The sequence below is a fragment of the Cimex lectularius genome, unplaced genomic scaffold (genome assembly GCF_000648675.2).
Source record: "Cimex lectularius strain Harlan isolate CLEC.00 unplaced genomic scaffold, Clec_2.1 scaffold183, whole genome shotgun sequence".
Lineage (NCBI taxonomy): Eukaryota > Metazoa > Arthropoda > Insecta > Hemiptera > Cimicidae > Cimex > Cimex lectularius.
Window position 1 is genome coordinate 765,648 of NW_019392802.1, and position 23,375 is coordinate 789,022.

At 32.0% G+C, this 23,375-nt stretch overlaps 1 protein-coding gene across 1 annotated transcript in view; it reads right to left on the reverse strand.

The window, feature by feature from the left end:
* The window catches only part of LOC106669075, an 89,863-nt gene extending 81,876 nt beyond the window's left edge, over window positions 1-7,987 (reverse strand). The window contains exon 1 of the mRNA XM_014398336.2: window positions 7,905-7,987. Within this exon, the coding sequence (XP_014253822.1) occupies window positions 7,905-7,940 (36 nt within the window). The 5' untranslated portion in view covers window positions 7,941-7,987. The remainder of the gene's footprint in view (window positions 1-7,904) is intronic.
* Window positions 7,988-23,375: the final 15,388 nt, after the last annotated feature.

A 23,375-nucleotide genomic window follows, 5' to 3' on the forward strand; every position in this document is an offset into this window, starting at 1 on the left:
TCCAAATCACACATAACAAAATTTAACATTTTTGAAATATATATTGTTTTATAGCTATAGTTATCCAACAAAACAATCCCTAGAGAAAAGGTGCGATTTATTTATTTTACACTGAAAAATTAATTCCTTAATTAAGCCATTATGTGTATATTCCCCAAACGGAAAACTATACAAGGCGATTTATCTGAAATATTTTTTTCAAACTATGTACTATGATGATGATCGATTAAGTATATAGACAGGCCGAATTTTATCCGTTTATCTAGTTTATTTCTGGGTAACCTGTCGTCGCTGATATTCACCGCTTTATCCTTTTTTCGCCTTAAAAATCAACGTTGATCACTCCGAGGTCAAGGCGTAACTTTTTCCACCTCGGGTAAAACGCCCCGAAGTCCCGCCTGTTAAGTTATTCAGAAAGAAAGTCAAGGGCGAATTTTAAAAGATCCCCACGTAAACACGAAAGTAAAATCGTTTCACAATTTAATTTATTAGGTATTAGCAAACATTGAACAGCGGATCCTGTTGTAAATTGGAAACTTGTATATGTAGTGATTTTTTTATTTTACGAGGATATTTCAAATAGGAGGTTATATGAACCATCGGGTGTTTTTGTAAAAAGGTGATTTTTGATTGATGATGATTTTTAGACGATAACTTTTAAAGTTAATTCAGCGATTTGTTATGATAATTGTACGATAATAGATAAATGTATAATTGGCAATCATATTGCGGTTTGGCTTTGAGAGTTGAGAGTGATCATGTCATTTATCTTGTACGCCTGCACTTTCTCGTTTGTGTGAAATATGAACTCAGACAGCAAACACACGTTGAAACCCACAAATGGCCAGGAAATACGGTCTAGGACAGAAATCGTCATATCTTTTTAAACAACCTCAAATCATTAACTGATCAATCGCCTAATACAATTCATTCCTAAGAAAAAAATCAACTAACCGAACTATCAAAACGGAAGGCGACCAATACCACAACAGTTGGACAAAAGACTTTAAACAACGATTAAAAAAACACATGCGACCAGCGAGAGTAGGCGGACCAAAGATGACTCATTCAACATGAAAAATGCTCAACCTTTATGTTCGACTAGTCTTTCTAATTTCACCTGCTGTTCTCTAATTTCGTATTTACTTATAACGTTAAAACAAAATTATTAATTTCATAAAGTTTTTATTGTTTCTGATTTGTCAAAAATTAATTTAAAAATGAAAAAAATACCAAAAATTCTACATACATTTTTAAAATACCAAAATAAATACCTCGATTTTTTAAATAGTCACTTCTTATAATTTTTGTACCTCATTTGGCAAATATAGCCCTCGAGGTGCAACCGTTTCGAATAAATAAATGAAATAACAATTAGGATTTATGCAAAGTAAAGTTCGTACAGGTAAGTCTTAACGAAAAAGCGATTATCGAAACGTGATCAGCGCGGATAAGTGGACCTAAGAGATGATCTGATTTATTGTCCTAATATAAGCACTTCCCACCAATAATCGCCTATCGGTTCACCCTGAAATAACGCCCATACAAAAATTACAATGTTTGCTTTTATCTATTGTTCCATTAATTAAACCATCAGACTGTGAGTAAACTTAAAATTTAAAAACAAAACCCTTCCTTTACAAATTTTTCCCAGTTGTTTAGTGAATTTTTAACTATCGAGAAAAATATGAATAAAATTATGCCAATATTGGTTTGATAATGAATCAATTTGAAGTCTTGGTTAGTTTTTAATTTCGGATAATTTTTCCAAATATTATATACAATCCATTTATGTTTTAGTGGTCAACTGACCAAGTTACTTCTTCCAATTAATTATTCTTTTTATGTAAGGTCTTGGTAATGGCACCATCCTCTGGTACACAGATGGATCTAGAACACAAGAAGGTACGGGGGCATTTGGACCTGGAACCAAATACTCAGTACCCATGGGAAAGCACACCAGTATCTTCCAAGCTGAGATTCATGCAATCGAAAGATGTACCCAATTCAACCGAAGTAAAGGGTACAAAAACAAGAATATAGCTGTCATGTCAGATAGCCAAGCAGCCATCAAAGCATTAAGCTCAAATATCATTAGTTCAAGGATGGAGCTAAAATGCAAAACCAAATTAAACTTATTAGGTACGCAGAACAAAGTCAGCCTCTGCTGGGTCCCAGGACACATGGCAGTAGAAGGCAACGAGGAAGCGGACGGACACCCTTGCAAGGTAAGGAACTGCTACACCGCTGATATAACTCGAACCCTTCTGTGGCATAGGAATCCACACTGTTAACGAATATCTCAGACAGAAGGACAAAAAGAAAATGAGGGAACTTTGCAATTCACTCATTGGACATAGACAATCCACGAATCTTCTAACCAATTTTGGTAGGAAAGAAATCACAGAATGTATCAAAGGAAGCAGGAACAGACTGCGAATCCTAACAGGATTCCTAACAGGACAGTGCAGATTAAATGGACACTTAAAGAAAATTGGAACAATCCAAGATGGCACATGTAGATTCTGCAAGGAGGCAGAAGAGACACCAACACATTTACTAACAAACTGCGGAGCTACACTAGCCCGCAGTAGGAAATGTATTGTGACCGTAGAAGAGCTTCAACCACTGAAGCCGGGCCTATTAATCAAGTTTCTTGATGAAATAGGACTCACCGATGTGCTTTAGGCAGAGCACGGGGGATACAATAGCTCTTAAAGGGCGCAGTATGTTACACCCCGAATATTACATCTACATCTTACATATACAAGGTCTTGGAAGAGATAGAAAAGTCAGTGTTACGAGCGGGATTCGAACCCACGAACTTCGGCTAAATACACCGCTGTTCTACCACTTTAGCTATCGTGACTTCGATCCACTTGGACACTACCTCTCCATCTCAACCTTCCAACCGTTTGAATTTTTCCTATTTTTGCCATTTTCAAATGTCGTGTAATCAGGATTCGATTCGCAGTGACTTATGAAGTGGCCACGGTGAGCTGTTACTGAAGTGATAGAAAAAGAAGTATAAGTAAGTAAGCTGAGAATTTATTTTAAAGAAAATTGGCAAAAAAGAGGGAAAATTCGAAAGGTTGTAGGTTGAGATGGAGAGTTAGTGTCTGAGTGGATCGAAGTCACGATAGCTCAAGTGGTAGAGAAGGTCGTGGGTTCGAATCTCGCTCGTGGCACTGACTTTTTTTAACAGGGGATGTGGCCACGATCATTCCATATAAGAAAAATTGCAATTAATTAAGGTTTTTAGTTGAGATAAAAAAGTCAGTGTCGAACCCAAACGAGCAGGATTCGAACCCACGACGTTCGGCTAGATACGCCGCTACTCTACCAATTGAGATATCGTGACTTCGATCCACTCGGGCCCTAACTTCCCATCTCAAAATTCGAAAGGTGGGGAAAGCACGATGGCTCAAGTGGTAGAGCCACGGCGTATTTAGCCAAAGTTCGTGGGTTCGAATCCCGCTCGTGACACTGACTTTTTTATCTCAATCAAGACCTTACATAAAAAGAATAATTAATTATATACAATCTTTTCTAAATTTATTTAGCTTTTTTGTAAGATAAATATTGATTTCAAAATGTGTAAAATGAAAAACAAAATTACACAATAATACTTTCCTTTAAGCAGAAAATAGAAATATATAATTTATTTATTGAGGAGTGATCAGCGATGTTGATCCCCACGAAGATAATAATCTGCACTTCCCACCAACCAACGCATCCAATTTAACCGAAATTCAAAGTTTGTAATGTACAATAAAAACACAATACTTGCAATAATTGACTGTTTCAATAATTAAATCCTAAAGAGTCAAAATTGTAAATTTAAAATAAAAAATGATTAATTAAATAAACCAGGCTTTGAAAATTTCAGAGGTATTTGGTGTAGTGAAATTCAATAAATGTATGATAGGCAATTTTTTTTTTATCATACAACAAATATATATTTAAAAAAATTAAATAATAAAACAACGGCCGACTAAGAGATATAAATAACGAAAAATACACATGGAACAAATTTTTTCATTAAAAAATCATCATTATTATTATTGTTATGTATACATAATATTTGCCCAATCTTTTTAGTCTATTTTCTTATACAAAAAGTAGTATTATATAGATCTATTTCACCCCTTTTCATTTGATAAAGGCTTCAATTTATGGAAGTATTGACTTAACTTTTTATTTTGGTCTTATTAGTGTAAATAATTAACGGATATTTTTTGTCTTTTATCGATCTATTATTTTTATTATTAGAGATGATTATTTATTGATATTTTGAAAAAAAAGTAACAGTATAGATATACTTCAAGCCTTTTGGTTGGTTACTACGTCAGTAGAGAGGGTCAGTCTCTTTCGAGTAAGATGACGATAAATAAGCTAAGTTTTTAAATTATTAATATAACGTACTGCCAATAAATTCAATAAAGATATGATTTTTTTACCTAATATACTACAAAGATTAAAAAAAAAGAATTGCCCAACTAATCGAAATGGCAAAAATTACACTATAACCTTAATTTTTCCTTGAGATACATGTTTATATTCTTTTTTAAAAATATTTAAGCGATCGATATATTTAGTTTATTTTTATTAAAAAAAGGTAGTAGTATGTAGAATTGTTTTGGTCGGTTTAGTCGTCAATTTATAAAGGCCTATTCACCAAGTTCTCGCCCCATGGAAAGCGATGTCGATTAACTAAAGATTTATTTTTTTATTTTTAACATAATGAACTGATAATTCTGAAGAAAAATAGCGAAGCTTACCTAATATTTTCATATATACTACAAACATAAAAAACCTTAATAATAGACTATTCTGGAAGAGAAATATCAGAAATTACACTTCAACCATATTTATTCATGACATAAGGCAAACCACACATTGTCAGTCATGTCAAATTAAATAAGTTGCCAATACCATAGGCTAAGAAAGTTAAACACATTGGAATGTATCTGGGATTCCAGTCTTAAAATTAGTTAACACATAGAAAAAAAAAATGCTCAAAAGCATGGGCCATCTTAAGGAGACTTTACCCAGTCTTTAATAAGTTTATGTGTGGACAGTAAAAAGTAAAAAACTTATCTATGATCCATACACATGTACATTAATAAATTCTCACATTGGAGAGGTTTGACACTGTTTAAATCCAAATTTTCTAAGACCCAGGTAGTTTATGTAGTTTACTATAAGAATTAATGGATGGTTGCACTTCGACTTCGTTAGACTACTGAATGTAAATTTTTATAATTCATGCATAAATTAATTATACGTATAGAAATTTATTTATTTATAATAGATTAGACTTAAAATACCGTAAATACAAGCATAAAAGACTCAAACCAATATTGTTTGCAAAATAATGAACATTTGTTAAAAGGGTCACGAGCGGGATTCGAACCCACGACCTTCGGCTAGATACGCCGCTACTCTACCACGTCAAATATCGTGACTTCAATCCACTCGGACACTAACTTTCCATCTCAACCCCACCTTTTGAAATTTCCCTCCTTTTTCATTTTTCAAATTATTAAATTCACTAGTTTTCGTGGTCCGCTTGACCCATTAATTGAAAAATATTAATTGGTCAAGCGGACCACGAAAACTAGTGAATTTGTAAAAAGGAAATGTGTGTTTGCCGGGTTTCATCAATTCCTGTGATAAATAATGTGCAATTAGATGTTAAGTCCATATGCGTTAGTTGATTTGTTATGTATAACATTACCGAATATTTGTATTGTCTTATATCTTTATTAAAATCATGTACTTTTGTTCTGTTTAATACATTTATTGTTTTGTGTAATGCCTGGTGTATTTGATCTATTTTTTCACTAAAATCTTTTATATTTAAAGTGTATTTTTATAGCCCAGAATAAAAAAAATTCTCCTTATATTTAATGCAGACTATGTCAAAAAGGTGCAATAATGCCCTAGAACCAACAGATGCGCAAACAAATGGTTTGAATCAAAAATTATATGTCATAAAATTCATACATATTTATAATTTTTTTGGAAATATTTAATTGACATTATTATAGTCAGCGTTTTTGTATATCCTTTTAGTTTTTTGAGTAGTAATGCCCAGATCAATTTCAACCCTTTTAGTTATTTCGCGTCAGTTTATAAAGGACTTAAGAAGTTATCGCCTCTTCTAAGCGGGTAACAATATACGTAGAATTATTTATTTTTTAAATATAATCTTACATCAAGAAAAATATGATACATTATAAACTAACCATCCCTAACCATATCTATATAAGCAGAAATGATAGAAAATACTAGGTTATATGAAATTTTGAAGAAATATATCATATAAATATATACTTTATATATAAATGTTAAAAAATATTGTTTTAATGTATAATTTGTACGCTGAGAGTCTACTGTGCGTCAATTTCTAAGTCTATATTACTTTTCTGTATAAAAAATTATTTTTTTAAATGTAATTATATCAAATTAATAAAAAAACTGTGTTGTATTTTTCATGTCACAGTAAAAATTAATTTTTATTTTGGTTAATGGATGATATTGGATTTTATATACAATCTAAATAAATTAATGGTTAAAATTACATAAAAATTTATATATTTGTATGCTGAGAGTTGGCTGTGCACGAATTTTTAAGTCTATATTACTTTTCAGTATAAAAAATTATTTTTTTAAATGTTTTGATATCAAATTAATAAAAACTGTGCTGTATTTTTCATGTCACAGTAAAAATTAATTTTTTTTTGATCAATGGGCGATATTGGATTTTATATACAGTCTAAATAAATTAATGATTAAAATTACGTAAATGTTTATATATTTGTACGCTGAGATTCTGCTGTGCATGCTTTTCTAAGCCTATATTACTTTTCTGTATAAAAAAATTATATTTAAAAATGTTTTTATATCAAATTAATAAAACGCTGTGTTGTATTTTTCATGTCACAGTAAAAATTAATTTTTATTTTGGTCAATGGATGATAATAAATTTTATATACAGTCTAAATAAATTAATGGTTAAAATTAGGTAAATGTTTATATATTTGTATGCTGAGAGTTGGCTGTGCACGAATTTTTAAGTCTATATTACTTTTCTGTATAAAAAATTATCTTTAAAAATGTTTTTATATCAAATTAATAAAAACTGTGTTGTATTTTTCATGTCACAGCACAAATTAATTTTTATTTTGGTCAATGGATGATATTGGATTTTATATACAATCTAAATAAATTAATGATTAAAATTACGTAAATGTTTATATATTTGTACGCTGAGATTCTGCTGTGCATGATTTTCTAAGTCTATATTACTTTTCTGTATAAAAAATTATTTTTTTAAATGTAATTATATCAAATTAATAAAAAATCTTGTATTTTTCATGTCACAGAAAAAATTAATTTTTCTTTTGGTTAATCACACATTAACCAAAATTAAAATTACCTAAATGTTTATATATTTGTAAGCTGAGATACTGCTGGGCATGAATTTTTAAGTCTATATTACTTTTCAGTATAAAAAATAATTTTTTAAAATGTTTTTATATCACATTAATAAAAACTGTGTTGTATTTTTCATGTCACAGTAAAAATTAATTTTTTTTTGGTCAATGGACGATATTGGATTTTATATACAGTCTAAATAAATTAATGATTAAAATTACATAAATGTTTGTACGCTGAGCTTCTGCTGTGCATGAATTTCTAAGTCTATATTACTTTTCTGTAGAATAAAATTATTTTTAAAAATGTTTTTATATCAAATTAATAAAAAACTGTGTTGTATTTTTCATGTCACAGTAAAAATTAATTTTTATTTTGGTTAATCGATGATATTGGATTTTATATACAGTCTAAATAAATTAATGGTTAAAATTACGTAAATGTTTATATATTTGACGTACGATTATAATAGTAGCGGAGAATGATAGAGGAGGCATGTTGCCGGAACAGTCACTAGATAAGGACTGAGCTGGGAGAGCTTAGCCTGATCCCTTCCATCCTCCGAGGTACGGCGTTGACCGGAGGGAGAAACTTTGCCAATTTTCCGCAGGAGATCGATTTTGTATCTTGTTTTTTTAACTTAAAGCCGGCCGGTTTAACGATGGGCAGGGCCTGTAAAATCTTATTTATGGGAAGGTTAGTTTGCATCCTCGTGGATTTCTAAAAACGACATTTATTTTCAATTCGGTCCTAATAGAAGAAGCATATAAGATGCTTTTAGTGGAGCAGGGATTGGCAAAAGAAGAATTTTTAGAAAGGAGCTATAAATTGCCAGCTAAAACCCTAGATCTTTAAAAAAAAAAAAAGTTACACATTATAAGAAAGTGATTTATAACAATAGGGAAAAAATTAGATTGTGTTTGATATGCTCTTGCGGCAGTGGGAACGCGAACGATGGCCTCGCCCAGGTCCGATCAGCAAAAGAATTGAAAAGTTTTCACATTTACACCGACTCCCAAGCTCTGAAACTCGCTTTATAGTACAATTGGGGTCGCTTAGTCTCGCTGGTTCTCATTAGCGTTGTCTGAACCTTAAACCTGCCTCTAAACCAGACGCCCACTATGGATGCTTAAAAAGCTTTTGACATTAGGAAACCAGGTCGTTTCAGAGATATAAAAAAATCCCAGTTTTCTTGATGATCAATCTAAATATCCTGTCATGTTGACTGTACATACAAGCAATTATTAGTGATTGTATGTTTATCAGTTGGTAATTTTTTGTTGATTTAGGTATACGAATATTGTTGCTTACATGATGTTTGATCTCGTTCACTGCAAATTTCAATTGTAATTTCATTATACTTGAAACCATAAGTTTTAATACTGTATTTATATGGACATGTTTGTCAACTTTTGAAAATTTAAAAAAAAATATGATACTTTTATGTGTTTTTCCAATATAAATGGTATTTAACTTAAATATTTTAATTAATCAGGGATAGAATAAAATTCACTAGTTTTCGTGGTCCGCTTGACCAATTAATATCTTTCAATAAATTAAGGTTTTCAGTTGAGATAAAAATGACAAAAAAGGAGGGAAAATTCAAAAGGTGGGGTTGAGATGGGAAGTTAAATGCCCGAGTGGATCGAGGTGACGATAGCTCAAGTGGTACAGCAACAGCGTATCTAGGCGAAGATCGTGGGTTCGAATCCCGCTCGTGACACTGACTTTTTATCTCAACTAAAAACCTTAATTAATTGAAAGATAGGATAAAAGTTCAAAATCAAGTATAAGGCCAATTTGAAAGAAAAGACAAGCATTATCCTTCCCAAATTTTTCTGCGAATATATCCCCATCATCAAGACATAGAAATCGTTTAAAATAATTTACAAAATTAACAAATAAGAACATATATTTACAATAATGAACCTTGTAAAGGCTTCAAGTTCAATAAAATTCCAGTTATCCTTCGTAGGTCAAGTTTTCTACCATATATGCAAAAATTCCAGTAAATCATTGCAATTACGTTAGTTAGTTATGATCATCGACATCGTACGTAGAATTGTTTACATGATAATTTTTAAATATTGACAATTTCAACTGTTGTTGCTTATATTATTATGAAAAATTTAGGTTAACAGGGTGACTGTGTTGGCTGAACTGTGTAATATAACTGGATGGAGGTTATATTGTGATATTGAACGGACAGACCATGTTTTATCTCGTAAATTGAAAAAAATATTGTAAATAATACTTTATGTTCACATTCGTTAATTTTTTAAATTATTAATTATATTTTCAAAACTCCTGGGAAAGGATAGATGTACTCGAAATCGCGTGTGAGAAACGTGTTAATTGTTTTGATCGGAATACATATAGATTTTATATGATTTTTTGTCTGCCCCGGAATTTTTCCAAAAATGCCCAATTTCAAGTGAACAAATGGCAAGAAATGTCACAGTGATTGTGCTTTATATGTTTATCCCGTAATTTGTTATCTACTTCTTTTTGCGCAATCTTTCAAAAACTAAATAATTTAAACGGAATTCAGTTACAAAATGAGGGGATGAAATATCAATTTTTGACAATATTTGGCAACAATGTTTGTTTCTTAGTGACATTGTTTTCATGATTTGTTGAAATCGTGAGGAGCGGTCAAGAATGAGGTAGTTCAGAAAGATAAGACTTTCACCAAAACCAATATGACACCACAAGACTAGCACCACACTTTATGCCCTGAAGAAGACCCGAATAAAGGTCGAAACGTCGGCCAAAAAATAAAAAATGTGTTTTTCTAAACTATCTCATTCTTGACCGCTCCTCACTACTTCAACAAATTATTGTACTTATAAATATTTCTTTTATTTTTTTATGATTTTAAATGATACTGCTATACTTTCTACGTGATTCTTTTTGCCAAATCTTAAGAAAAATGCTTGATTTATTTCTTGTTTGAAAATTAATTTAAAACAATTATTGTTAACAAAATTTATACAAGTATCTTTTCATATTTGATAAATGTCGAAAATCATAAAAATATAATCATCACTCGTATGAAAACATCAGTGTCGTCATTTTTGTATTTACTACTTAAACGGAAATACCAGGCCCACAGTGACTGATGACTTATAAATCAGAACGCTCAGAGATTTACCTATTTTAAGAAATCACCTCCTTTATTCTTTTAATAATGGTCAAATACACTAAAAAAAGAAATATTTATAACGTGTGGTGATTAGTGACCGTTAATCGATATTTATTTAGAAATCGTGAGATGCGGTCTGGGGTGATGTAGGTTTCAGAAAAACATTTGATTGAATATATAAAATATATTTTGCATTGTATAAATTCACTTTTCCACATCCAAAATGTAATTGTAATATGTAAACAATGTTTTAAATACCAGGCCCTGAAGATGATCTCAATAAAGATCGGAACGTTGGCACGGTAAAGACAATGTTTTCCTGAAACCTACATCACACCAGACGGCATCTCACGATTTCTAAATAAATATTTATAACAAAAATGAAACAAGGAACAACAAGTGGACACTATTGTGGTACATTTTGGTCAAATGGGTGCGTATATAGGTAAGTAAAAGAATGTTTGATCTTGTTCAATATAAATTTCATTTCTAATTTCATACTACTTGAAACCACAGGTTTGACCATTTTGAATATTTGTTTATATTTGTTAAATATGTAACTTTTCTCAAATCTTGATGAGAAGATGTACTTCTCAAAAGCACGACGAAAAAAAATTCCTTTCCGTAAGGCCTCATCCACGATTTTTAATACAAAATTGCAATATTAAACGGTTTTTTTTATAAAGAAAGGATCATTATTCAAAATTGCAAAAACTACAACTGTCACTTCAAAAATTTAAATTGTAGTTAAGATATTTTAAAGCTAAGATTTATTTTTTTTCTTGCTTCACTTTTATTTTGGATTTGTTTGTTTATTTGTTTGTTTTTCAGTATGCTTTTGTAAAGATATAATTTGTTTATTTCTCTAATTATCTCCAAAATCTCCTGCTGTCTAGTACTAGTCTTGCTTTTTGCCAGCAGGCAGGGACATACCAAAATATTATTTTTTGTTTTAAATTTATATGTAATGTACATCCTTGGAAATAAAGATTTATTATTAAATTCACTAGTTTTCGTGGTCTGCTTGACCAATTAATATCTTTCAATTAATTAAGGTTTTTAGCTGAGACCATTGCTCGTGGAATGGGAAGCATTTCTGCTTTGAGAATGGTATCTATCTACGAATAAGAATATAAGAACAGGTCAACAATTAACAAAAGAAATGTATTGGTCTGATTTAATTAATGCGTATTTAAGAATAAAAATACGTGTAAACAAAAACCAGCTGTTGAATTCATGGCTGCCATGTTGGTTACCTACGCCCTAACCATAGCAATGTGACTACATTTTCGACCTAACCTCTAACATTGGCGCTTGTTAGATCGAGCAATGTTAACGAGCCAATTCTTACAATTCTACGTCGTCATTTTTCTCGATCTAGCAGGACCTAACACAGTTAACACAAAGATCGTGAATACGCCTAATGTTCTCTTGGTTGTTGTCAGAGATATGGTCAAATAAAATATTTTTAATCTTAAATCGTCGTCTAGCTTTCGGAACTTTATTGTACTTTCTTCAGGGCTTGATTTTTAGCCAGTTAAATTCTTTGATTTTCATATTAATACTGAACCTTCTCACTTTTTCCTTCACCTTTTCAACTTTGTAAAGACTAGACGAGATTTATACAATTTCACAGACAGTAAAAATAAAAATACTATATATTTTTATTTTTGTACTTTTATTTTTACTGTTTCTGATATATAAAACTAATCGTATTACTAACAATGATTTCATAATTGAAAGGTGAAGGAAAAAGTGAAAAGGTTCAGTGTTAACATGAAAAGAAACGAATTTAAGTTTATATACTTCTGACTAAAAATCAAGCCCTGAAGAAGGTACAATAAAGTTCCGAAAGCTAGGCGAAAATTTAAAATTAAAAATATTTTATTTGCCTACTGACAAATGTAGTGAATGTCCAATTCACACATTACGGCCAGCGAGGTTGCGAGTTAACACCGGCCATAACAAAGGTTGAAAATAAAAAGAAGAAGAAAAAGAGTAAACATAGTCACGGTGGCATGATAGTTATCATCAAACGGCCGGCAATTACAAAACAACATAACCCAGTTCTCAGGCAACAACCTTCTCCCATTTAAATGCCATTGTCCGAAGCTCCTTTAACTCGTCTTGTACTACTCTTTGCATAATGGAGTAGACGTCACAAAAGAAATGCATATGCTGTCATTATAACCACGTTGATATGGTAAAACGGTTAACCTTCAGGAATTCTTTTTCATCCATTGCCTCTCATCACTGTTTTAAATTAAATAAATTCAATTAAAATTAGAGTTGGGTGATTGATCATGTAACGGGACTTCAAAAGAAATCGATAACTAATTTAATCTGATTTCCAAGAGTTCAGACCCGTCTCAGCCGAAAGCAAAAAAAAAAGCAGACCAGTGATGATCATGGACAATCTGCCAATTGGTTAAAACGGATTTTCCTATTATATTTTCTTAAATGTGAGGTGATTAGTGACCGTTAATCGATAATTATTCAGAAATCGTGAGATGCGCTCTGGTGTGATGTAGGTTTCAGAAAAACATTTTCTTTATCGTGCCAACGTTTCGATCTTTATTGTGATCATCTTCAGGGCCTGGGATTTACAAACATTGTTTACATTTAACAAATACATGTAGGATGTGGAAAAAAGTGCATTTATACAATGCAAAATATATTTTATTTATATTCAATCAAAGTATTTCTACTCACTCAAGTGTTTGTGTTCTGTGTAATTGTGCCATTCTTGCGTTTCGTGGTGAGAGTACCAGTGAGATAGTGATGTTTTATGTTTATAATATAAATAAACATTAACATTAAACATTAAACAATAAACATTTATAATATATATAAACATAAAACAGCAATATCTCATTGGCACTCTCAACACGACGCGCAAAAAATGGCACAATTACACAGAAGACAAAGACTTTGAGTGAGTAGAAATACTTTGATTGAATATTAAAAAAATATATTTTGCATTGTATAAATTCACTTTTTTTCTACATCCTACATGTATTTGTTAAATTTAAACAATGTTTGTAAATCCCAGGCCCTGAAGATGATCTCAATAAACATCGAAACGTTGGCACGATTAAGAAAATGTTTTTCTGACACCTACATCACACCAGACCGCATCTCACGATTTCTGAATAATTTGTTTTAATTGAACATGAAAAATTGTGAGGTCTGCGAGGTGATCAATCTACAACCTGATCATCTAAGATCATCTTGATCTATATTTATTTGCTTGTTCCAAATGTATTGAGATAATACTGGCCTTAGTCCCTTTAAAAAATTCTTCTCAAGAAATACAATATTTTAATTTGTATGCAACATTTATTTTTGTGAAGATCATAATAATATCATCACTCCCCAATCTGTTAGCTCTGACGACCTACAACTAAATCTAAATGTAAAAACGGTCTCTGATAGTTTAAATCATGACAATTGTTATGATTTATACACAGAGGTAATTATTACATTTTCTTTGATAAATTCATAAACGTCCTATCTCTTCTTCCGACCGTACTTGAACTGATGATGCTGTTATATCATCATCCGGCTCATTTCGTCTGATTATGATTATGGTCGTAAATTATTGTCAACTCTTGTGGAACAATGGGCCAAAGAGCTCTTTTTCGCCATAGTTTGGAAAGTACAGCACGATTTGAAAGTCCTATCCTTTACATTGTCAAAAATTTATCCACCTGGTAATAATGAGCATTCCTTGTTTTCTATTGTTTTTACAAATATATTTTTCTTTTTTCAGGTGTCTGACCTTCATGAAAGGAAGTAGTTTCGAAGAGTAGCGAAAATCTATAAACGATCTGGCCATCAAGGTGATTAGTCGTCTTTCACTGGGGTAGTGAAATTTCTGTTTAGGTATTACATAATCACCATGATTGCATCACATCTTGTGTTAATTTTTATATATTAAAACAAGGTCTTAATCAATATTAAACCACAAATAAATTGAACATTTTAGGAAAGTAATTATTCATATATCGTGAGATGCTGTCTGGTGTGATGAAGGTTTCAGAAAAACATTTTCTTTATCGTGCCAACGTTGAAGATGATCTCAATAAAGATCGAAACGTTGGCACGATAAAGAAAATGTTTTTCTGAAACCTACATCACACCAGACCGCATCTCACGATATCTGAATAATTATCGATTAACGGTCACTAATCTCTACACATTTTAGGAAAGATTCTGCGGACAATAAAACAAGTGTATATTCTTGCAGTAACGTTTACAGGTTCAATATTTTCAAAAAGTGATATTTCATCTCCTAACTTTATAAGAGATTTCATTTAAAATTAAGTTTTTTGAAAAGAATTTGCAACATGCATGCACAAACAACACGTAAATAATTCTGAGCTAAACACTTGAAGCACAAACCTTACAAAAATTGTCATTTCTTACCAGGCAGATTATTTGTAAGTCGACGTTTTTTGAAACATTTTTACGACAGTCAAAAATTCACATAAAATGTATATTTTCGCCGAAAAACTTAAAATTTTTATTAAAAACTCACGGAAAAGGCCAATTACAAAATTCGTATTGAAAATTTACTTTGAAAATCAGTTGGATAGAATACGGTCAATTCCTCCGTTCAAATTTGGAGGAATTTATCCCCAACATCAAGACTTTAAAACTATAATTAATTCCACTAGTTTTAAGTTAGTTAAGGCATTAATGGCAAAAAGAAGGGAAAATTCAAATGGTGGGGTTGAGATGCGAAGTTAGTGTCCGAGTGGATCGAAATCACAATAGTTCAAGTGGTAGAGTAGTGGCGTATCTAGTAGAAGGTTCGAATCCCGCTCGTGACACTGACTTTTTATCTGAACTCAAAACCTTAATCAATTGAAAGTTATTAATTGGTCAAGCAGACCACGAAATTAATGATTTTAATCATTAAAAATGAAGTATATTTCACTAAAGCTCTCCGTGGCCATTTCATTTGTCGTCGGGAATCAAATAGATTACACGACATTTGAAAAATGGCAAAAAAGAGGGAAAATTCAAAAGGTGGGGTTGAGATGGGACGTTAGTGTCCGAGTGGATCGAGGTCACGATAGCTCAAGTGGTAGAGCAACGGACTATCTACCGGAAGGTCGTGGGTTCGAATCCCGCTCGTGACACTGACTTTTTTTAAGTAAGCGGAGGTGATGTTATTGATTGTGTTATAATCCTTTACTGCTTTGACTAGCAAATTAATATAAATGATAAATGATTGAGTGAGTGTGGTGTTCAATCCTTTTTAAAAAGATAGTTCCTACTCACAGTAAGTTGTTTTGCAACGATCTTGATTTCGAGCCTTTTAGCTCATCATCAGGTTGTGGAATTCCTTCAATCTGATGATGAGCTAAAAGGCTTGAAATTCGGATCGTTGCAAAACAACTTACTGTGATTAGGAACAATCTTTTTAAAAAGGACTGACTTTTTTTAATCTCAACTTGAATCCTTAATTAATTGAACTATAATTAATAATATACAAAGTTAACTAATATGAACATATATTTAAAATGGAGAAACTTTTGGTTTCACGTAAAATGAAATTAAGAATGAAATTTATAATGAAAGAGATCAAACATGCTGGGTATATTACATATGGAAATATAAACTCCATACGTTGATCCGACTTAATTGAGCCAATACACCTACCCGATTAACCTAAATTTAGAGTTTAAAAATCCACAACAATATTTATCAATAATTAAAAAATATCTCGAAAATCATACAATAACTAACATAATTACCATTATTTATCAAAATTTCTTTCAATTAATTAATCTTTATGTAAGGTATTGGTTGAAATGAAAAAGCTAGTGTCACGAGTGGGATTCGAACCCACAATCTTTGGCTAGATACGCCGCTACTCTACCACTTGAGCTATCGTGACTTCAATCCCCTCGGACACAACTTTCGATCGCAACCTACCTTGACCTAGTTCATTTCGGTGAGAAGAATTCGGATTTTCCCGAATGTATATTAAAATATTCAACTCCGCGTCAAAATTACGCTGCCGATTTCTTGGTGGTGGAACAGTAACTCATCCATATCTCCTCATATTGCGGGCAACACGAAGTTTTGTGGTTTACTCTGAGACGATCAGGAAATTTCTGTGCGTACTGCACGACCCGCAATACCACCTCTATGAATAAAGCAGTAGAGATATTAACTCCATGGATCTCTCAATTTGAAACTGAAATAAAAAATATTAAATTCGTTTTTTTTATAGCATCATTGGTTCAAGAGAAATTCAGCCGGGCCATCACAAAGGACACCCTGTATACTCCTCAAAAAGCTAAGAAAGGAACACTTTTTTTGGCTTTCAAACAGACTAGGGGGGTTTTTCATTCGAATAACAAATAACGGACAATTTTTCATCAGTTTTGTAGATAATTTTTGATCTAGATAATGCGTGCCCGCCCCCGAATATCGAATAAAAAATTATCTGCCGAGCCATGGATGAAGAATCGTCTAGTTGAGAAATCATCTAGATGAAAAATCATCCGTTATTCGTGGCATAGATAACCTTACAGATAACTTCAATCAAGTGAGTAGTACCTATACGCAGTACGCTTTGCTTGTATTGCACTTCATATGTGTTGCTGTAGCTGATATAGTTTTTCAGTTTGATTAATCCTTCCCCCCTTCTCTCAGTTTCTTACAAAAGCTGATGTACAATGAGAAAGGAATTATTTTAATTTCAGTAAGTATGAGCATGAACTTTGGTTTGTTTACTAGGTTAATCATCGCAGCTAACGGCATTGACATTTGTACCGGCTATTTTTAATGAAGTAGCTTCCTGCTAGCTACAACATGAAAGAATTAAGGTTGTTGCTTGGTTTTAGACCCGGAAAAGTTGACCATTAACGATAAAACGTATTTAGCCAAACGCCTGTTTTTCTGATCGAATAATACATAAGTAAAAACCTGTACGGAAGCTGAAGTACATGATTTACTCTCACTTCGCAGTGGATAGGTATGCACTTACTACAGTGTTTGTACTATCTTCAATATCTATTCTATCTGAAATATTGCGCCGCGAAATCCGTGGAAGTAAAACGAAACTGAATTGTGGACCCATCTATACCCTGCCAATGATATGTTATTTTCCATTATCTAGCTTTATTTGAATAATCAATTTATTCGAATAAACAGTCATCCGCAAATTTCACGAATAATGCATTACCTAGATTATGCGTTATCTAAATGACGGTCATCATCACAGAAGATAATGGAATAAAAAAATCATCAATTCAACTTATCTAGATAACGATTTATTCAATTAACCCCCTTCTCTGCTTTCAAATTATCATAAGCTCTGATTATTATTTAACTTAAAATTATAATATTAAAGTTAAATGCTAATTATATCGAAGAAACACTTGAAAGTACCATATTTTCTCTAAGTGCCTGCCTTCCCATAGGGTTGCTTTATAAATATCGTAAAGTACCATTTTTTGCCATCCAACTAATTTATTAGTAAGATCACTTAAAAATTAGCCATTTTTGGAAAGATTCGGCGAAAAATATCACATAATTAGTATTTATTAGTAAATGTGTGATGATTAGTGATTAATCGATATTTATTTAGAAATCGTAAGATGCGGTCTGGTGTGATGTAGGTTTCAGAAAAACATTTTTTTTATCGTGCCAACGTTTCGATCTTTATTGTATTTAGAAATACTTTGATTGAATATAAAATATATTTTGCATTGTATAAATTCACTTTTCCACATCCAAAATGTAATTGTTATATGTAAACAATGTTTGTAAATCCCAGGCCCTGAAGATGATCTCAATAAAGATCGAAACGTTGGCACGATAAAGAAAATGTTTTTCTGAAACCTACATCACACCAGACCGCATCTCACGATTACTACATAAATATTTATTAGTAAAGGTAAAATACCTTCGAAAAAAAGTTTTGTTCCAATACTCTTTGATTCTTACGTTGTTCATTGTTAAGTTGATTTATTTTTTCAAAATCTCTTCGAAACAGGCGAGTAGGATTTTTTTCCATAAACGCTCCCTGTTATGCAAAACGGTTAGGAAAATGGAGTAACGCCCTGCATTTAGACGAGATCCTTGTCTCGTTATCCGCCGTTTCTTCTTTGAAAGATCCTACCTTGGCTTACTCAACGCGTTGGCGCAATAAAATCTCACTGTTTTCGAACTTCTCGGCCCTTTTCGAATCCTCACCTTCCGTTGCAACCGGGTCGAAATGAAGCTGAAAACAACCCAATCGGAATCGTGACCGAATATTGCAAATCTTTTCTCACCTTGAAAGATGGAAGAAATAACCTAAATAATAGAAGTGACCGGCGATAATCTATTTCCTTTCAATTTAAGTTTAATTCGAGCAAGAAAGCAATATGGGTAATAACCAGTATGGGTCATGATTTGGTTAATTTAATCTTTATATCGTACGTAATTTTATATACCTTAACCAATCATTCATTACTTTCAAATCGTAATTTCTAATGATTAAATAAGATCAGCAGTCTAAAAATTAATGTTACAACATTTAATACATAATTTCTAAATTCAATAGTTTTCGTGATCCGCTTGACCAATTAATATATTTCAATTAATTAAGGTTTTTAGTTGAGATAAAAAAGTCAGTGTCACGAGCGGGATTCGAACCCACGACAATTGTCGCCGAGAACAAATAGATTACACGACATTTGAAAAATGGCAAAAAAGAGGGAAAATTCAAAAGGTGGGGTTGAGATGGAAAGTTCGTGTCCGAGTGGATCGAAGTCACGATAGCTCAAGTGGTAGAGTAGCGGCGTAACTAGCCTAAGGTCGTGGGTTCGAATCCCGCTTGTGACACTACCTTTTTTATCTCAACTAAAAACCTTCATTAATTGAAATTATTTCTAAAGTCATAATATAATAATTTTCCATTCGGTTCTAAGAAAATATGCCTTATTTTATACCAAAATTACACATTTCATCTAACACACTCATCTGATTTCTATTTCGACACTTATTTTAAAGAAAATTGGAAAAAGGGGGAAAAATTCGAAATGTTGTAGGTTGAGATGATGAGTTGGTGTTGGAGTGGATCGAAGTCATGGTAGCTCAAGTGGTAGAGCATTGGCGTATTTAGCCGAAGGTCGTGGGTTCGAATCCCGCTTGTGACACTAGCTTTTTGATTTCGAACAAAGCCTTACTTAAAACGATTAATTAATTGAATGAAGTAATTTTGTCAATAGATCACTAATAAAATGTACTTATTTTAATTATTGAAATTATTTGGGCAATTAAATATTATATAAACTATCAGTTTTCTTGAGGGATTGCATATATAAACCTGTGTTAATTGTGATCAATTAAAAAATATATTTTATTAACTGTTATATCGTGTATGTTTTAAAATATGGATAATTTAACTAGACACATTGTAAATATTTTTTATATTGATACCTGTTTAATCTAAGTTTACCATAATAAATTGAGTATCAACAATTGAAATCCCCAAAAATGTTGTTAATAATTAAAAATTATTATGTAAATTATAATTACGTTGGCGATAAATTATTATAATGACTAACTAATATATCTATTATTATATGTTGTAATTATTGTAATTACTTTTATAAATGGTCTGTACTATATAGGAATTTCGTTGTAGGTTATACTAGTGGTATTCACGAACTTTGTGTTAACCCTGTTAGTTCCTGTTAGATCGAGAAAAATGATGGCGTAGATTTGTAATAATTGGCTTGTTAACATTGCTCGATCTAGCAGGCCAGGGCCAATGTTAGATGTTAGATGCGGTCTGGTGTGATGAAGGTTTCAAAAAAAATTTTCTTTATCGTGCCAACGTTTCGATATTTGGTGAGATCATCTTCAGGCCTGGGATATACAAACGTTGTTTAAATTTAACAAATACATGTAGGATATGGAAAAAAGTGAATTTATACAATAAAAATATATTTTTTATATGCAATCAAAGTATTTCTACTCACTCAAAATGTTTATCTTCTGTGTAATTGTGCCATTCTTGAGTGTTGTTTTATGTTTATATACGTTGGATTTTGAAAGGGTGGGGAAGGAAGTCGGTATAGAAAAGACATTTTTTGTTTTTGTAGAAAGCCAATGTTTGTAAATCCCAGGCCCTGAAGATGATCTCAATAAAGATCGAAACGTTGGCATGATAAAGAAAATGTTTTTCTGAAACCTTCATCACACCAGACCTCACGATTTCTGAATAATTATCGACCAATGGTCACTAATCAGAAGAATAGAAAGCATAAATTATATGAAAGGGGTATTCACGATCTTTGTGATAACCCTGGTTAAGTCCTGCTAGATCGTAAAAAAAGATGTCTTAGACTTGTAAGAATCGGCTAGTTAACAGGCCAGAGCCAATGTTAGATGATAGGTCGAAAATGTAGTCACATTGCTATCCGTTAGGGCGTAGGTAACCAACATGGCAGCCATGAATTTAACAGCTGTTTTTTGCTTTTTTATTCTTAAAAACGCGTTAATTTAATACACCAATACATTTCTTTTGTTAATTTCTGACCTGGCCTTATACTCTCATTCATAACAGATATCCCCTATCCCATGAATTTGTAGGTTGTTAGACCTAGAAATAAGGAGGCATTCACAATCTTACTGACATTTCTCTATTCCAGTTAACACGAGTTAAAATCTCACAAACATCGTGAATACCCCTACTATTTTTATTTGTTTATTTCTTATGAGCATATGTAAAAATATTCTACATGTACGTTAACTACTGTAATTAACTTGACAATTAAATATTATATAAATGATCACTGTTCTTGAGAGATTGGGTATACGAACCTGTGTTAATTGGGATCAATTAAAAAATATATTTTAATAGCTGATATACCATACATGTTTTCTACGTGTATAATTTAATTATGAAGATGTGTTGATACAGCTACACACAAAATAAAAATGAATATACCTGATCTCCCCTTAATTCTAAGTCTTTACGATCAGTTTAATATTTTAAATCTAGAACTTTGAATTTTTTTAAACTAAACACACCAAAATAGTGTGTTTAGTTATTAAAAAAAATTACCACCAAATTAAGTCAAAATTATTGAAAAAAATTGAAAATTGAATTAGTTTAATTTTTTTATTTTATTATTTTTTTATTATATCAGGTCCTTTGCTATTTCATTAGTTTGTACATTGCACTACACAATATAAATATTATGTAACAACTTAGTAGAATGTATAATTTTAAAGGCACGAAAATTCATTAACTAACCCGTTTTCAGAATGTGTAAATAATGACTAAATAATTTTCCCTTAAAAACACAAGCGGGATAAAATCGAATTATTGAAAAATTCTATAAAGCTATGATAAAACCAAATATACAAAAATGATCTAAATCAGTTTAGTTTTTAAAAAAATATGATCTGGTTATAAATTTATTACCTAGTTTTGCTCTTACCAACGCGTACTACTTCCTCTGACCTTTCGGAGGGTCATAACTCTCCGAAGAATCAGTTGAATAATCGACCAGTTTTCATCCGTTGAAAAAGAATCCCATTCTTCAACAAGAGCGGTTTGAAGCTGTTCTACGATGTCTAACCCGTCTTTTTATCATGCCCCATAAGTGTTCTAAAGGATTCATGCCAGAAGAACGAGCTGTGGTAATCCCTACTTACACCAAGTAATGAAAACTCGAGCTACATGACGTCGACCATTAAAACAAAGTCCCCCCCAATAATAGGAGCGAATGGGACGACAGCTTTTATAGGAAGTTCCTCAATGTCCTTAGTCAATATAGATTCTGTATGATAATCAGTTCGGTAAGGGCATCAACGTTGATTACACCCCATACCATAACTTTCTTTGAAAAGGCTCAAAGATGGAATATGAAGCAAAGCATTCCTCACGTGTTCTCGGTCATCTGATTTACACAAACTAAACTGACCATCCATGAAGAAAACATCACCCCATTGTTCAAGTGTCCAAGCGTGATGCTGGTTTGAGAACATCCGACTTTCTACTCGATCTCGAGTAGTAGAGAACATGATGCCGGACGTTTAGAAATTAGGCTATTCGCACAAAGCCTTTCATGGCTCACTCTTAAGAGTACATTCTCACATTACGGACCGTTTGGAGTTGACTATGTTAAATTACGGTCGTAGTGCGTAAGAGGAATAAAACAATCGTATCGCGGCCGACAACAACCTTCCCTTCAATTGATGTTTCCCGTTACCCTAAACCTCTGTAGACCATCGTGGCTGGTAAAGCACGGAATACCCAGAACTTGGGACGCGACGTCTGTCGTGGACCAATGCATCTGCGATCTGCTAATCTGCTCGGGCGCGATCTCATCGACTTAAAACCATGCTAAAAAGAAACTAATGTTGTGTTTACGTTTTATAAGTGTACGGTTTTTATAATAAATTACCACCGAAACAAGATGAAATGCAGGTAAAGTATAGCTTTACAGGTTACAGAATATGATTGTATAAAAATGATCGATTCGAAAACGAAAACAAGATAATAGATAATGAAAGCAAAGCCGATTAGATAAAAAAATGCTTAAAAATCAAAGTATACATCAGACCGTATACGTCAAAATTTTGAAGAGGGAGAACCATGATTTAACGTATTCAGACAAGTACAAACAAATATTAAAACTAATACAATTTTAATCAAATAAAATCAGAACTGAGACAGGAAAAATCGAATATTGTTCACATCGCATTTTTTTTAACTTCATTTATTGTATACAATCAGCAGATTGGATAATTTATTGCTACAAAT